General features: G+C 44.7%; 1 protein-coding gene across 3 annotated transcripts; it reads left to right on the top strand.

The window, feature by feature from the left end:
- Positions 1-532: 532 nt before the first annotated feature.
- Positions 533-17,701, top strand: PIGV (phosphatidylinositol glycan anchor biosynthesis class V). Of its 3 annotated transcripts, none has more exons than XM_077337710.1 (4): positions 533-663; positions 9,675-9,807; positions 12,873-14,039; positions 16,483-17,701. In XM_077337710.1, the coding sequence occupies exons 2-4, from the start codon at positions 9,721-9,723 to the stop codon at positions 16,783-16,785; spliced, it is 1,557 nt and encodes a 518-aa protein (XP_077193825.1). In that variant the 5' UTR covers positions 533-663; positions 9,675-9,720; the 3' UTR covers positions 16,786-17,701. The 3 variants fall into 3 exon arrangements, with proteins under 3 accessions (XP_077193825.1, XP_077193826.1, XP_077193827.1); XM_077337711.1 differs by lacking the exon at positions 533-663 and adding an exon at positions 671-936; XM_077337712.1 differs by lacking the exons at positions 533-663; positions 9,675-9,807 and adding an exon at positions 9,911-10,805.
- Positions 17,702-18,097: the final 396 nt, after the last annotated feature.

Genomic DNA, 18,097 nt, shown 5'->3' with positions numbered 1-18,097 from the left:
CTCGGAAATGTTTATGACGTTCCTGATTATTTCTAAAGGGAGTGCTGTTTCTCCCAGCGAGGGAAAGAGCAAGTTAATGATTAATTGAAAAGAGTGAAAAGAGACGTTGTGCTCCCAAGTTAGCCCCGCCTTGTGTTGGGGCGGGCATTTGCAATGCATGGCGCTGAGGTGTTTCGCATCCCCTCACAATGATGCTCCCGCCCCGCCCTGGACGTAGGGCAGGACACTTCCCACGTGGCTTCTTTCCTAGGTTTTTCAGGGGCCGCGGTTCATATTATTGCCACTCAGGCAGGTATATACATTATTGTAACATATATTATTGTTTAACAATGTTTAAATATTGAAATAATATTTCCGATGTCAAGCTACTGGCCTCTCCAATGTAGTTTTCTAACGTAAAAAGTATTCGAAAGCCTTTATCAGAAAGAGTCCTCCAAGTGCTAAAACGATCGATAACCGGAAGGTCAGGTTGCGCAAGAGACTGCTCTTTCCCCGCCCTCTATGATCCCTCTGGTTCTCAAACAGGAAGGGCGGTTGCCCCGCGCGTGTGTGAAGGCTGACCCCTGTTGCAGGAAGTATTTGCTGAAAGCCGGAAGTGGGTGGGGAAAGTGACAGGAGCGAGTGGAATGGAGGTGGAACGGCGTCCGTGCGCTGAGTGTTCAGGTGGGGGTGGAGGAGAAACCGAAGCCCCGGCTCTGTAGGCCTTGGAGAGGGGGAGAGGGGGCGACCCCTTTCCATGGTCTCATCTCATAAACGTGTATCTCTAGGGCAGTTCTCCGGATTGCTGTCCCCCAAGAGTCGAATCTCCGGTGCTCCCTTGGATTTTCAGCCTTTATATTTATTACATTGCGTTTTATCCTGCTGCTTCTCATCAGGGTGGTGTTCCTCGTTTCTCCTTCCCATCCTCAGTTTTGTCTAACCCAACACCCCTTTGGGGTAGGTCAGATTTGAGATAGTGTGACTAATCCAAGGTCACACAGTGAGCTCCATAGCGGAGTGGAGATTTGAAAGGGGAGGGGAATTGGCCAGTTTCTAATCCAATACTGCTATATCTTTCTCATGCTCACAAGGGCTTGTTAATTCAGGTGGGTAGCCATGTTGGTCTGAAGCAGGAGAACAAATATTGAGTCCAGTAGCACCTTTCAGACTAACAAAGATTTATTCAAGATATGAGCTTTTCTGTGCATGCACACTTTTTCAGATATCTGAAGCATGCATGCGCATAAAAGCTCACATCTTGAATAAAACTTTGTTGGTCTTAAAGGTGCTACTGGACTAAAAAACAGCTTGTTGAGTTTTATAAGTGCATTTTTAAAATAAATTATTTTCCTTCTGCTCTTGGGGCCTGGAATGCATGACGCTGGCTGTATGCAAACATTGGTTCTTTGTACACTCTGTATCCATAATTCTACTCCCATGTACCTGGGTGGTAGGTAGGCTGTAACTGCTTTATATTAAACCAGTCTGTTGATGTTCCCTGCATTAGTGATTCTTTTAGGTCTCAGATAGAGACGCAGTGCTTTGTAATTTAAAAAACTGGAATTGAATCAGGAACCTTCTGTGTGTAAACTATGTGCTTTGCCACCACTGGGTCTTATTTATTTGGGCTTGTAGCTCAGTGGTAGAGTACTCCATAGCAGAAGGTATCTGGTTTGGTCACCAGAGTTTCAAGTGTTAGGGAAAATGTTTTTTCTACTTGAGATTTTGAACCACTCCTGCTAGCCACAGTAGACAGTACTGGACTGGATGAGTCAGTGATCTGACACACTATAAGGCATAATATGAGGGAGTTTAGCTTCTTGGTAGAACATCTGCTTTATATTTAGGAGGTTCTAGATTCCATCCTTAGAATTGCCATTTAATAGCATCAGGTAGGAGGTGATATGAAAGACCTCATTCTGAGACCCTGGACAGTTTCTACAAGTCAGACAGACCTTCGCAGAACAATGGCCTGAAAGTGCAAGGTAGCTTTTATCTACTATTATTTCCAAAATCTAAGGCAGATGTATTTGCTCTTTATGCTTGGAGAAATAAGGGATTGAACCTGAGGCTTCCTATGCATTAAAGCTACCATCCCTCCCTGCAGACTTTTTGGTATGCTTTCAGTCTTGGCACTTAAGGATATGTTCTCAGGCTGGAAAGGCTCTTTGCACCCTAGTTGACTAGAGTGACAGTTGTAATCCAGTGCATTCTTGTGAAGGGTCAGGCCTGTTGAACTCAGTGGAACTTGACACATAAGTAAACACATAGAGTGCACATACAAGTAAGCAAGCTTTGTTTGTGAGAGTAATTGTCCTTTAAAATATCCTTGGTAGATTTTGGATGTCATGGCTCCATATCTTTCACTTTACATAGCCTTTATTGTTGCTATGTGTATGATTGTTTGCCACTGTGATGGGAAGAGGTGTGCGTATGTGTCAGGATGTGCGGTGGTCCAATGTTAAGAAACACAGCATGATGTTACTGAGTGGAGTGTATGTGTTCACTATATATTTCCTGAACATTTGATGATATTCTGTGATGCCCAACGCTAGAATAAATGCAGTAACTATGACACTGTACATGGTGTAAATTAGTCATAACTTCTGGGATTGCTACCCTTTACTTCTGTAAGCCTTAGTAACTTGCTTGGCTTCAGGTCAAATTTTATCTAGCTATGTAAACCTCCCCCCTGGACTTCACCTCTAGGGTCTTTAATCTATATAGTTAACACACCAAAATTATTCTCACATAGTATGCTTTTGCCCTGTCTGCAATTTTCTGCTTTCTTCTCCCAGCATTTTGCATAGACAGCAGTTGCTTAATTGGATCGAATGAAACAGAGAGACAAAAGCTTGTAACCAATATATTTAAATAGGGATATTAGTCTGGAAAATAAAAGGTTTTCCTTGTTTTATGTTTCCTTTTCACTTTATCAGCTCAAAGAGCCAGTTTGGTATGGTGACTAGGAGCGTGGCGAGGCAGGTTTGATTCCCTGTTCCTCCCGCATATGCAGCCAGCTGGGAGGCCTTGGGCTCGCCACAGCACTGATAAAGCTGTTCTGACCAAGCAGTGATATCAGGGCCCTCTCAGCCTCACCTACCTGCTGGTTGTGGGGAGAGGAAAGAGAAGGCGACCGTAACCCGCTTTGAAACTCCTGGTAGAGAAAAGTGGCATATAAGAACCAACTCTTCTTCTCATTTTTTGTACTGCTTCTTTTCACATTTACCAGTGCCAGCATTGTGCATGATGATGTACAAAAAGATGTAATCTGTGCACAGCAGGTCTTCCCATCTATTGTTATATCCAAGATGGGTGGAAGGAAAATCCCGGATTGACAAGTAGGTAGTGTGAGGATTCTGTGAGAATCAAGATAAATGTATTCTAAGGTTGATTGCAGCAAGTTTTTCACCACCTTGTGAACTCAGTATGACTGCTGGTGTTATGGACATAAATGACAGCAAAATGAAAATGAATTTGCTTAACTCTTAGGTGAAGGTAATATTTTAGCCCTTAGTTTTGCTCTACTGTAGCCTAGGGGCAACACTATCAAAGCACCTGAGCCTCCCTTAAAATATGTGGCAAGTTAGAGGAATCCCAAGGGGCTTCAGAAGATGGTTTGCTAAAGAACTGTAGCTTTCAGTAGTAAAGTCAAGGGAACAGTGCAGGGAAGTCACCTGAGAAAGAAGAGCTGCTTCACATCTGGGAGGGTCAACATAGCAGGAAGTATAAATACATGAGAGAAAGTTGAGAGTGATGACAGATGAGCTTAAGCGTTCTCCAGAAATAAGATACTAGTGCGCTAAAAAGGAGATAGCATAGAAATAGAAAAGTGAATATTCTAATAACGAGAGCTAGAGGCTTGAAAATGTTACAAAATGCAACAAGAACCCAGCAGCTTGAAATAATGGTGTGTTTGTGAGAATGGGGAGGAATCTTTCTTTTTGATTATTCTGTTTGTTTCCATTTTGTGTTTAAAGATTTAATTTTTCTCAGCATTTAGCTTTAATACATAGCAGCCACCAGTTTTGAGATTTCAGACTTCTGTGTATGAATGGAAGGATCGTACAACAGAAATTAAAAGTACACACATTGTATGAATAAAGCCCCCAGTGCCACAGTCTTTGGCAGTACATCTGGTTAGTCATTCTGCTCACTTCCCTTTCTGTAAGATGGGAATGAAAGGGATTTGCCTTGCACATAAATTGTAATGCATGTTGGAAACAAAGTCCATAAACAAAAGAGACACCTTGGGTGTATGATTGAGATGTAGCATAAAAATAAAATCCTGACAAATAAAATGAACAGTACCTCTAGAACAATCTGCAAGGAAGCAAGTGCGATATATCCTGAGTTAAAACATTAGGACACCACTAACTGGAGGTTAAGTCATTTGTAGTCAAACTCTCTCTACTAAAAATGAATACTTTAACTTGGTGTGGTGAGGACAGTACACTTGTACAACACACGGGTTTTAAAAGTATGCCATAAACCTATTACATAGAATGTGTCCTTGGCTCCAAAGAAGGGGAAACACTTCTTTAGCTTCTGTATCCCACCCATCCTGGTCACCAAATCCAGCTTTATGATTTGCCTACAGGAAGAGAAATAGGCCAGAATAAATATCTGTCTTTTAATAGGTGTGTTGGATTCTCTAATCCATGAACATATTCCCCAGAGAACACTTCGTTTCAATAATGCCAATCAGCTGAGGATCCCTGACCCTAAAGAAGTCCATTTGGCCCTGGCCCCTGCCTGGTGGAATGAGATCCCCAGGGAGATCAGTGCCTGTGGAACTAAGTTCCACAGGGCCTGCAAAATGGAGCTCTTCTGCCAAGCTTATGGTTGAAGCCAACTGGGAATCATTAACCATCAACAAGGCCTCCCTCTACCCTCCTCACATCATCGCTGTATAACGGCAATACCAGAATGAAAGAGCACCATTGGTGCATTTTTAAGGATTTATAATTTAACTATTTGTAACTGCTACATCGTGATATTTACTGCCCCGAGATGGCAAGTCTGAGAGGGGCAGTATGCAAATGGAATAGATAAATAAGTAGCTACACAGGGTAGGAAATTTGCTTAGATAAATGTGAGAAATAATGGTAAAGCAGAAAAGAAAAGAAAAATCACTGCAAGAATATGGAGAATGGGTCTTGACATGGTTTAAGACTGAATCACTTGGGGCCCAGGATATTGTAATGCTCTGAATGTGGCATGATAAAAGTGAGATTTGGAACCCTGTTTTGTTTGTTTGTTTTATGATATAGCCCTCCTTTCTTCCCTGTCAGGTGCACTAAGTGGTCCCTGGAAATGCTCAAAACAGTAGCATGACGTAAATTACATTAGCAATTAACAATTCAGTGTTTTGAATGCTGATTCTGAAATCAGAACTCATTCTTCTGAAAGTACAGCATTTGGGAGACATTGATCCAACCCAGAAAACCTTGAAAGGGTGCAGAAATTAAATCTTGATATAAATTTGACTTAAAAAAAAAGCCAAAGTAATTCATGACCTAAAATCAGTAGGATTATATCCCTCTAGACATAGCGTGTCTGTATTTGAATGGAAAATGCTTTTAAACAAATAATCCTCTCTCCAGAGACTGTATCACAAAAGGGTTGCTTCAAGGTTCAGAAACCAAGATAAAACAAGCTGAATTTCTCTTTATTTCCCCAAATCAAAAGGAATGTAGTGGTAGGAAGTGTTACAGGGTGGGAGTATTAATGGTTCAAATATTATTAGCAGAGATATTTCTGAGAAGACTTTCCCCCCCACTCAACAGTGTCCCCGTCTTATTCTCTGGGATACTATAAAAGAAGTGTCTAAATTATTGCTCAATGTGCATACTGCCTCGTCTAAAAATCCTATAACATGCCTATAATGTGACCACGGGAGTAGAAGGCGTGGGGAGGTATTAACACAGTGGGTGCCTGCTGCCCTCTGGTGGCAAACAATCCACAATGCAGAGCATGAAAACCATTTACTATTTTTATTTCAAATCATTATTATGGGGGGGGGGGGGGAATCCAACCTGTCATTTGGCTTATAAACTCTCATGCAGTTGTTAACAGCAGGTAGAAAAAATGGGGATAGAAAGAACAGGAATCGTTCATGTTTGAAACCAGCGAGCTAGCTAGAAATATGAATTGTTGCTAGGGTTTAGACTTGCATCGGGTTTTTATGTTATTTTAGACCAAAGAAGGTTTTCTGCCTCTTTTGACACGGTAACTCCACAGGCATACTTAGTTGTACTTTTAGCGCGAAGGCAGGCTGCCTAGTTTATTTTTTAAAAAACTTAAACCACAGTAGGCTGCCATTTGTGGGAGGTTTTAAATTTCTCCTGGGAAAGTGTGTGCTTTGTTGTCAACGGGGACAGCTCTGGCTGTTCTGGCTTCCTGGACTGGGGCATCTGCAGGCTGTCACTTGCAGACTTTCTGCCACACATGCTCACTTTCTCCCTCCCCCAGGTTTTGCCCTCTCTTCTGCTGGCTGCTGAATTAAAGTTTGCAAGTTGGGGGTAGTTGATGACTCGGGGGGGGGCAGTTTTGAAGTCTCAGCCACTGAAACCTCATCTTCAGGATTCCTTAAATTGTCAAGGAATTACATAGTCTGTTTTCGGCACCCCTCTCCTCCCCTCTTTAACTGACCCTCCGAAGCTCTCAACATTTGTCCCATCTAAAAGTGTTTTCCCCCTTATGTTTAATTTACAGTGGTGTAGTGGTTAGAGCAAGAGCCTCTTGTGGCACAGAGTGGTAATGCAGCAGACATGCAGTCTGAAAGCTCTGCCCATGAGGCTGGGAGTTCAATCTCAGCAGCCGGCTCAAGGTTGACTCAGCCTTCCATCCTTCCGAGGTCGGTAAAATGAGTACCCAGCTTGCTGGGGGGTAAACGGTAATGACTGGGGAAGGCACTGGCAAACCACCCTGTATTGAGTCTGCCATGAAAATGCTAGAGGGCGTCACCCCGAGGGTCAGACATGACTTGGTGCTTGCACAGGGGGATACCTTTACCTTTAGTGGTTAGAGCAGCCTCTTTCAACCTTTTGACCATGGAGGAGCCCCTGAAATAATTGTACAGACTTTGAGGAATCCTGGAAGTGATGTCACCTGGCCATGCCTCCCTGTCACACCTCCCAGAAGTTACATATTTTGGGAAGCGACATCACCACCCGCTTTAACAGGCAGGCTTGAGGAAGGGGGGGGGGAGACGGGACATGGTTTAAGGCAGGAGTAGGCATGCAGGCTGTGCCCCCTCCCAGGCACAGAACTCACGCTCAGCAAGTGAGAAGGGGAACAGTGGAAGCAGCCAGTTCCGTAGCTTGTGGCTGAGTCCATTAAGGCAGGAGGGGAAATGCCACGTACCCCTGGGATTCCCAACCTGGATTATCAGAATAAGATCTGGGAGGCCCAGGTTCAGATTCCCTCTCCTCCACGGCAGCTTGCGGTGACACCTTGGGTCAGTCAATCTCAGCCTAATGTCCTTCACAGGATTGTTGTGAAGATGCAGTAGAAGAGAAAGCTGCAAGCTGTTTTGGGTGATGATCCATTCAGGAGAAAGGCAGGGTTTAAGTGAAGTAACTAAATAAATACAGCAGCCTGTTTTCTGCATAGAAAGAAGGTGGCAACTTAATACTATTTTCTCTCATAGAAGCAAATGGAAGCTTCCTAGGTTTTCCCCGAGGATATATCAACATGCCTACTGTGTCTGTGGGTGGCCTGATTTTGCTGTTTTTGTGATTGGCGTGGGCCACCCAGTTTTTAACCGTGTGTACCGATGATAAGCAGAGGGCTGCATTGCTTGGATAAGAACTACTGTGGATGGCAGTCTGACTACACACACACACACACACACACACACACACACACACACACACACACACACAGTAATTGTCCGACCTGTGTCTTTTGTGTATTCTCCACCATATCAGTAGACTTATTGACTTCAGTTGATTAGATCCTCCACTGTATTTCTATTGTCAGGCCATGAATTTACCTCTTTCTCCTGGGAAAACTGCCCCTGTCCCTCTGCAGCACGTATATAAATCATCTGTTTGCTTACTTTCTTGCATATAGATGCCTTCCACTTAAGGCACAGCATTCTCAGGAGGTGTCTCATCCAGATATTGTCCAAACCTGCTGAGCAACAGCAAAGTGATAGTATCATGTACGCTCCTAACTGCAGACAAGCCACACAAATACAGCTCCCTGAGATTTCTTTTCCCTGCGCTGCCTCTGTGCTTCGCAACTTACCACCTTGCACTTTATTTAGAAACCAAGGGCTTCATCCGCATACTATTGGCTATTGTGTACTCATTGTGTTGTAGCAATAATTTGTCCCTGAATTTTTGGTGGTGGTGGTTGTTTCTTTGCAATCCAGTTGCATATGACAGCTGCCAGCACAGCTGGCTACCAGTAGTCATTGGTGTATGGATTTAGCCCACTTGTTGCCAAAGAGTTTTGCCAAAACTTTAAAAACATTTATGTTCTATACTTACATAAATACAGATTTCCTTGATACATTAAAATACTACATCTAGCATCTTTCTGTGTTTGAGGAAGTAGGCTCTTGAAATCTTTACTTAAATACTTTTGCTAGCCTTTAAAACTCTGCTTGACCATTTCCTTCCCCTCTGGGTTGGTCTCCTTTTACATCCCTTTTCTGTTATGCTAGTCCCAAGGATGCAATCATCACCAGCAGATGACATTTTGCCTGTCTTTTGGGTGTGGACAGACAACAGCAGCCACTTTTTCTTTTATTTTATTCTTGTTGTTGATCAGCTCGGATGAGGAAACCTGGGTTCAAATTCCTGTTCCCCAAAGTAATTCATCGGGTTGCCTGACCTACTCTGCAGGGTGGCAGATGGTGGTGGTGGAATAGAAGACGAACTGGTTTTCATTCCTCACTTCTCACTACCTGAAAGAGTCCCAAAGCGGCTTATAATCCCCTCCCCTTCCTCTCCCAACACCCTGTGAGGTAGGTAGGGCTGAGAGAGCTTTGAAAGAACTGCTCTGGGAGAACAGCTCCAAGAGAACTGTGACTGGGCCAAGGTCACCCAGCTGGCTGCACGTGGAAGAGGAGCAGGGAATCAAACTTGGTTCTACAGATTAGAGGCTGGCACTCTTAACCGCTTCACCAAGCTGGCTGTCTCATAAGGATGTAATTAGTACAGATGAGTATGGTGTGGTCCCGCTATATCTGTGAGTCCGTCTTACTCTGTCTCCTGAATCGCGTTGCCAGTCTACAGGCAAAGCTGCCATCTGAAACTGAGAAGAAGGGGAGGGTAATCAGCTGTATGGGAATTGTGGAGAGGTGCAGGGGGGATGTCACGGAGATAAGCCATTTCCCCATCTTTCTGTTGTGTATAGAAATTGGCCGAATGGGTCTGTGCCTCACAAAAGCTGGTGCTGGAATGAAATTTTCTTCGTCGTTAGGGTACCTTTGCTCTCCTGCTTTATTCCGCTGGTACAGATAAACACGGCTACCCATCTGGCGTTCCTGTAAGCCGTCCCCTTCTGGTAGGCATTTTGCTAGCAACAATGAACACATAGGCTAGCTTGAGATTCTTGTGCTGTAAATGCTTTCCTTTGCACCAGAGAGTAGGGTGGGCATTATTAGGAGTCTGTAACTTAGCGGGGGGGGGGAGCAATGTGCAAGGGTTGGCTGTGTTTGACTTTTTGTTCTGTTTCAGATCTGAAAGACATTAGTGACCTACTTGAGGGTCACTCAGTCTCAGAATGCAGGCAGTGAATGGAGGAGACCCTCATCGCCGAGAGGTGGTGCGTTTTGCAGCGCTTTGCAGAGCCGGAACGCTGGTGCTTCAGGCAAGTGCTCATGATCCCAATTCATGTCAGGCTGTAGTCAGACATATGGAACGAGGCCACCCTTCTTTCCAATCAGAATCCGTTCCCCCCACACAGAAACAACAGTCAGATCCTTTGAGGGTCAGCAATTTTGTACGCTTCCATTCCTTCAAAGCAAACCACCTGGGTGCTTCCAGTCTTAATTTGTGCCTTGCATGGGTTACCTGTCCAGCCCTCATGGTCTCCAGCCATGTACCTCTCTACCCCATCCTTCTCACTTCCAGGTACACCAGCGATGCCCACCAATTTGTTTCCTCGTGTCTGCCTGCTTTTTTCCCCCTCCCAAACTGACTCTTCCCTAATGTTATAGGGCTAATCCTGTCGTTCTTCCACTTCATTGGAGCAGGTGATGCTACTGAAGCATGCCGGAGGCATCACTTTTATGTCTAAAGGGGGAGTATTCATTTGGAAACAGCTGCCTTCATCAGAGGCATGCCTCCATGTTTGGCATGTAATCAGCCACCATTTTGTATTTGTCCATAGTGGCAGCCATTTTGTGATGGTACCTACTGCCTTTTCTCAAAATGTCCACAGGCTGATCAATGTTGTGGAAACCCTGAAACACACACTTTTTAGTTTTACTTTATTAAAATGTTTATTGTATTTACTTTTTAAATGTTTATACTGCACCTTACTCGCCAATAGAGACCCAAGGCTGTATACATTTTTCTCCTCTCCTCCATTGTATCCTGACAATAACTCTGTGAGGTAGGATATAAACAGCTGGAAAATATTCTGTTTTCCCACTCATAATAATAATAACAGCAGATAGGCCAACTGGCCTGCATTATTGATGGTGTGAAATTTAGCATGAACGTTTGGATTTGAAGAATTTCTGTTGTCTAGGGCTCAGACTGCCTGTTTAGGTAAGTGAAGGCAAGGGAGGAAACTGAGGCAAGATGTGGAAAAACCAGGAGTCAGCTTATCAACTGAGAAGCCAAAATACTTCACCATTCAGAGTAAGAGATCAACAAAGAGCCAGTATGGAAAACCCCTTTTGCTTAACAAAGTATACCATTCAGCATATCCTGATAATTGACACATGGATTAATAATTTACTAGCATAAATAGAATTTCAAGTTGATAGCCATGTTAGCTTGTTGTAGCAGAACAAAATTTGAGTCCGATAGCACCTTCAAGACCAACACAGTTTGTCAGGATATAGTTCAGTTCAGTTCAAACTGTATTACAGTCGTTCAGACCAAGTTATATGAAGTTAATACATAAAAGACCAAAAGAAAATGGTCATTTAATATAATATAATTTAAAACAGATCATAAAATAGAACTTAAAATTATGCTACTTTAGACTAGAACATCGGATTTTTATGGCGGCGGTACAAAACTTAGCCAGCTGAGTTGTCACCTGGGGGAACTCATCACTTAGCAGCCTTTGTCAGGATATAATTTTTGTCAAATGCTGATGAAATGAACTCTGGCTTACAGAAGCTTATACCATGAATGATATTGTCTTTAAGATGCTACTGAACTCAGACTTTGTTCTTGCATACATCTGCACAGGGTTCACAGTTTGATTCCAGACAACTGTTCACCTCTGTAATTTACCTTTCTGCAAAGCATGTTTAAGAAGCCCTTTAGTTCTGTATAAAAATCATTGCCTTCAGTTCTCTTCATACACTGGTTATTCTAGCATTTCACCTACCCCTTAACTTAAAAATATTGGGGTGGGGGTGGTATTTTCTAACACTGTAATAGGCCTTGTACTGCATCTCCCAGTGTAAGGTTTACTAAGAATGATCCTAAGCATGTCTCGTTAGAATCCTACTTGGGTCTATTCAGTGGGGCTTACTCCAAGAAAAGAGTTCTTAGGACAGTGCTGTCGGGCTTGTCTCTAATGAAAGTAAAGTAAGGGAGAGAAGGAAAGGAGGAGAGAGTGGGCATGAGGCTGGGGTGAGGTCCGTGGGATCGGCTGCAGGCAGCTGGAGCTACTGCAGATCACAAAGTCATCCTTGGTGACCAAGGAGCACAGCTTTAAGAGTGTTTGGGTCTGCGGGCAGCTTCCTTGCAGCGGCTGCAGTTGGAAGGGGAACCTTTGAGAGCCAGTTTGGGGTAGTGGTTAAGATTGGCAACCTGTGATCTGGAGAACCAGGTTTGGTTCCCCACTTCTCCTCCACATGCAGCCAGCAGGGTGACCTTGGGCCCGTCACAGTTCTCTCTCAGCCTCACCTATCTCACAGGTTGTCCGTTGTGAGAAGAAACGGGGAGGGTGATTGAAAGCTGCTTTGAGATGCATGAGGCCTGTTGGGTGACCTTGGGTCCACCAGGGTTCCTGCAGTGTAAAAAGCCAGCTTTGCTTCTGCTGCTTCTTTTTCTGCTGCTGCTGCTTCTTCTTCCTTCTTCTTCTTTGGAAGGTGGTTGTTTGAATAGGCGGGAGCTACACCTAAATGCCTCCAGTTGCCATGGCAAATGAAAACTCCTCGTGGTTCGGGCTGAATGTGAGCCAGCCAGTGCAGTTCCCGAGGTGCCGTATCCTTCAGCCAGCCAAATGAGTCAAGGAGCAAGGTTGCATTTTTTCATTATGAAGTGTGGGCTGCCTTTCTTGGGTTTAACTTCATGTGACCCAAGGGCTCTCTCTCTTTCAATTCCAGCACCAGCACATAATTGGTGTGATTACACAAAGGAAAACCTCCTAGTACGATGTTGTGAGTCTTGAATCTGCCCAGCAAGTTAAATGATTTCTCTTTGGCAGATGATCTCCAAGGGCATTCAGAATCACAGCCTCTAGCATGCTTTCCTGTTAACAATTGGTGTGCTCTGGTGACCGTGTTTCTCTAAGCCTAACCTTTGTCATAGGATGGTGGTTTTGAAGATAAAATGGAAAGGGGGAGAACTATGCTGTAAGCTGCTTTGGGTCTCCATTGGGAAATGAAAATAAGGCACAGCTGTTTGTGTGTGTGCTGCAGTTGCCCTCCTCCCTCACAGCACCCACCCGGAGGAATGTTGTTCAATGGGCAGGTGGGGAGTGAGGTCATTCTGTTAGTTACCATTATCTCTTTCCCTCTCCAGGCCCTTTTCAACCTACTGATCCCAGATCACGCTGCAGATGCCTTCCGTCCACCCCGTTTGTCTGAGCCCGGGCTCTGCGACCGGCTCGTGGAAGGGCTGCTGGGCGGCCTGTCACGCTGGGACGCAGAGCACTTCCTCTTCATAGCTGAGCACGGCTACGTTTATGAGCACAACTGCGCCTTCTTCCCGTTGTTTCCCTTGAGCCTACGTGCCACCGCAGGAACGGTGTTGCGGCCCCTCGAGGGTTTTCTGTGTTTCCGAAGCCGCCTGCTCCTCTCCGCTGCTCTGTTGAACGCCATCTTCTCTGTCCTGGCCTCGTGGGTCCTGTACGAGCTGGGCTGCGTTGTCCTGCAGTGCCGCAGGCAGGCCTTCCTGTCGGCCATCCTCTTCTGCATCACTCCTGCCAATGTCTTCATGGCAGCTGCTTACTCAGAGAGCATGTTTGCCCTCCTGGCATTTGCCGCCATGTGGCAGCTAGAGAAAGGCCGCTTGTGGACAAGCACCCTCCTGTTTTCACTAACCAGCGGTGTGCGTTCCAACGGCATGATCAATGCTGGGTTCCTCATTTATGCCCAGACAAAGCACTTTGCCTCCCAGCTCCAAAGGGGGACGGGAGTTGCGCTGTTGCTGACCTTAGGTCAACTGCCGACCTTGGCAGTGTCTGTGGCCTTGAGGTGTGCCTTCATTCTCCTGCCCTTTGCTTTGTTTCAGTTCTATGCCTACTTCTGGTTTTGCAGTGGCAACGTTGGCTCTGAACACGTGGTGCCAAAGCCACTGTTGCAGCTAGCGGTGGAGATGGGATACCGCTTGGCCTTTCTGGATGGCAAGAAACCTTCATGGTGCTCTTGGAATTATCCTGTGGTCTATGTCTACATTCAGGACACCTACTGGAATGTGGGCTTTCTCCGGTATTATGAGGCCAAGCAGATTCCCAATTTCCTACTGGCTGCACCAGCTGTCTTGCTGGGCTCCTGGGCGGCCTGGTGCTATGTCTCCTCAAATCCCTGGCACTGCTTAACTCTTGGTCTGGCGAGGAGAGAGACTGGAAATGTGATGGCAGAATCCTCTGCAAAGCCTACAGTTGGGTTTTGCTCTCCTGGTGTGTTCGTTTACGTCGTCCATTCGACAGCTCTGTTGCTATTCGGGACCTTCTGCATGCACATACAGGTGAGAGATGACACCGTCCTGAAGGTCTTGTCAGGCAGAGTGAATGTTGCAACTCGATGGTCTCTGAACAAAAGGACGGAATTTGCCCGGTGCAGAGCCAGATGGGCCAGTCTCAAGTGGCTCCAGTTCCCAGGAGCTATGCAGAGACAAAACTAGGTTTATTCTCTAGTGTGCAGTCAGCAGGGATCTGCCAGCCAACCCTGCTTGGCTAAGAAATGTACCTCTTTGATCTGTGTGCTTGTTTCATGCTGACATTATGCTTTCAGTTTTTCTGTTAATGGGTATCTCTTAGTTGAAGAGCAGACCTACATTTCTATGTATTCTATGGCATTCATGGTTGTGATTGAGCTTCCACAACATTTTTAAATTGCCAAATTGTTCTTTAAAATTACATTGACATCCAGAGATCAAACCTGGGAACGCTGTTATGCCTAGTTTGGCCTCAAGATGTGCTGTGCCCTGAACTTAGCTTAAGAAGCTCGGGGGAGGGTAGCCTAAAAACAAAAAATGTAGGAGTTGTTGATTCCAATAACTAAAGGGATAACATTCTCCATTGCATTTATTTAAATAGTTGCCTCCAAAGGGGAAACTTCGACTTCATTTTAAATTAAGGAATGGCTACACAGTCTGGAAGATTTCAGGAGTGATGAAAATCAGATTAGGGAAGGGAAAGAGAGATACATCTGTTAGAAAAATTGACTACCAGTTATTTTGTGAACCAAATGTTGGTTCACTGTCAATCTTCAGTGCAGTCCCACATTGGATACTGCGCTTGCACAGGCCAGCCACCAGAGGCTCCCTACAGCTATTCTATTGTGTTATTAACACTCCATGAGGAGCCCATTTTCCCACCTAAAGGGGCATGTGCTCTGCAGGGAGGATACCTCCCCCCCCCCCAGTCTTTTCTTTGCTGCTGTATTATGAGGACAGGTTCTCTGCAGTGAATGATATAGTGAGTTTTTTCTGTGCCAAAATATCCCTTTTGGACTATTTTTTGTTTGGTTGTTTGTTTTTCCTGTGTCAAAAATGTTGCAGAAGACTTTATTTAAAAACTGAACTCAGTGCGGCACAAAAATGACTCACTCTGAGGGGCACGTGTTATGCCTTCTTTGCCTGGTTGACGCCCATAATACAGGCATGTGTAAGATTTGCCTTCAGTTTACTCCCCAAACCCCACTCAGATCAAGCAGCACGCTTGAAGGCAAGCTTATGGAGAAAAGCTCTCTCTGGCACCTGAGGCCTGGCAGCATCCCTATGTGTGTGTCTGTGTGTGTGTGTGTGTAAGAGAGAGAACAAAAACAATGTTGTTCAAAAATTTCATATGGATAAATTTTATCTATCTAGCTGGTAACTCATCTATCCATCTAGCTGGTAACTCAGCCGAATCAGTCAGCCAGAGGAGAATTTTCTTAGGGATCATGTTGCTTATAGGTTTGTGTCTTTCAAGCAGTTCAGCAGGACACCACTGTTTCCTGCCAGATTATCTTAAAGGAGCAACAAGTAAGAGGAACTAGGGATCTCATCACATTATCAGCAGGAAGCCCCCTCCCCGGGGGGGGGGGTTGACCATGTTCAGCGGTGCTGCAGTTGGAGGCCTGGCCCTGCTTGGCCACTCCCATCCTGGCACTGCCTCTTGCATCCTAGGGAGTGTGGAGAAGAGGACTGGCCATGCTCACCATGGGCAGAGGGCTGGCCCTGGAGGCCCTGCTTGCTGCCTGGGCTGCTCCAGTTGTGCAGCCATCTCCAGCACGCTGGGGGCCCGAGAGGCCAGCCACATGGGCTCTCATCCATTGCATTCCTGAATGCAACGGGCTTTACTGCTACTTTATTAGTTATAAAATGTTGTTATAGTGCACTTGAATATTACATAAGTAAAAAAGGCGCTGACCCCAAGGATCTTATGTTAAATTTCAATACAGGGAATACAGGCAAGAACAACAAAAATATGCAGCAATGCAGTTACTTGAAGTTAAGCTTTGTTTCTGTAGAGAGCGTATATAGTGCTGTAAAGTTATACAGATAGATGTGGTGCTGTAGTGGGAAGAACAGGGGTCCCCAACCTTTTTGATCCTCAAGCACCTCTGAAGTTCTGATAAAGGATGGTTGGTACAACCACAAAATAGCTGTCACAAGAGATGTAGTCGACAACAGAATGTCAGGGAGCTGTATATACTGCCCTAAATTCCTTGGAAGAAAGGTAGGATAGAAATGTACTATATAAATATGTAATTGTGCATATTGAAACCTGAAGGACCATACTAAACCTCAGATTTTACAGCCGACTCTATCCTTAAATCATGTTTTCTTGTCTGTGTAGTTTGTTTCCATTATTGCTGAATGCAAATTATGTTAGTCTTATTTTTTTCTAAGATACCTTGGTATTAATTGAAGGTTCCCGAGATCATGAATGAGTGCGTAATGTTTATTTTCTTTTTAAAAACAGGTTCTTACCAGATTTTTGGGTTCCTCGTCTCCAGTCCTTTACTGGTTTCTTGCCCATCTGCTTCATACCCATGAACCCTTGTTACAAAACAGGGACCCGTCTACAACATGTGCTGCACCTCATTTAGATGAGCCCTCCTTGGGAAGTCCTTTTCCTGCCTGGAACAGAAATGAAAACCCTGTGCTAAGATTACTGAAGAACTGGAGACAGAGCACTGTTCTCACACAGTGGATTCTGGGATATACTCTTTCCTATTGGTTGCTGGGGCTGGCTCTTCACTGTAACTTCTTTCCTTGGACATGAGCACTTGACCTGCCTCTTGGGGAAAAAATGGCTGGCCACAGTGTACATCTTTCAGCTTGGCACTGTTCTGGAGTGGAGAGATGTCTTTCAGGAAACATTGATCTTCCATGATGCACTAATACAAGTCCACAGTGCATATAGATTGGGCATACTTGATCAGCACTATATGTCTCCATCCATGGTGGGAAAATTCATGGATGACAGCTTTTGCTGAATACAAAAACACTTCACAAAAATGTTGTGGGGGGGAGCTGCTTCCACCCATGAGTTTTTCCGCTGCATGGAGGGCAGTATGCCCCCACATTTTGGGGAAGCTACCTCACAACATTTTGCAGATAGAAGCACAATACTTGGGACTTCAAACAGAGGAATACGGGGCAGCTACAGGAAGAACTGCTGGTGTGGAAGATCTGCTTGCAGCCAGTCTAGGGAATTCCACTTTTCCTTCCTATCCTTTAGACCTTTAGAAAATTTATTTTCATAGCTAAGTCACTGAACACCATAGCTCAGCTGTGATGGGGAAAAGGGGGGTTGCCGGGCTGTTAGGAGATTCTGAGAGATTGTGGACACCTCTGTGCTAATGGGAACAGGAAGGATGGAGCAACAACAGTAGCAAGCATTCCAGAGACCATTCCTGGCAGCTCATTCTCAGCCCATTGGAGCTTCCACAGTAGTGATGACTTTTTGCCCCACCTGTATGAAAGCAACCCTAGATGTCTATGGAAAAACCTAGTGAAATCCCTTAAGTTAAATTCAGAACAGTTGTTTAGTAACATTCCATGACAAAAGAATACTGTATGCTATCTTAAAGGAGGACCAGGTGATAAATTTATGTAGCATAGTCTACGTGCAAATATTAATAATCATTTTATGTTCTGTGGCAGAGTTTGAATAAAGTTGCATTCTTAACATAGTTCATATAGCTACATTTTAATCTGGTTCAGCCATTCAGGTTGTGTTCTAATTTATTGCCTTGACCCATAAAGCACTGTTTTTGCTAAGTGAGTATCATTATCTTTTATTATTATTATTATTATTATTATTAGATTTATTTCCCGCCTCTCCCGATAGGCTCGAGGCGGGTCACAACAACTAATCCCATTAAAATTCCCATTAAAACATCACTCTACTAACATGGCGGCTAACAATCCCATCCCTCCCCCAATTATTAAGAGGTGAAGAGGAAAGGATAGGGGAGTAGCGTACACTCCAACTCCTAGGGGGGGAGCGATGTCCCTGATTTGCTGACCCCAGCCTCAACCATAGACCTGGTGGAAGAGCTCCGTTTTACAAGCCCTGCGGAAAGCTGACA

Source organism: Paroedura picta, chromosome 5, assembly GCF_049243985.1.
Source record: "Paroedura picta isolate Pp20150507F chromosome 5, Ppicta_v3.0, whole genome shotgun sequence".
NCBI lineage: Eukaryota > Metazoa > Chordata > Lepidosauria > Squamata > Gekkonidae > Paroedura > Paroedura picta.
This window is presented reverse-complemented; position numbering and strand designations above follow the sequence as displayed.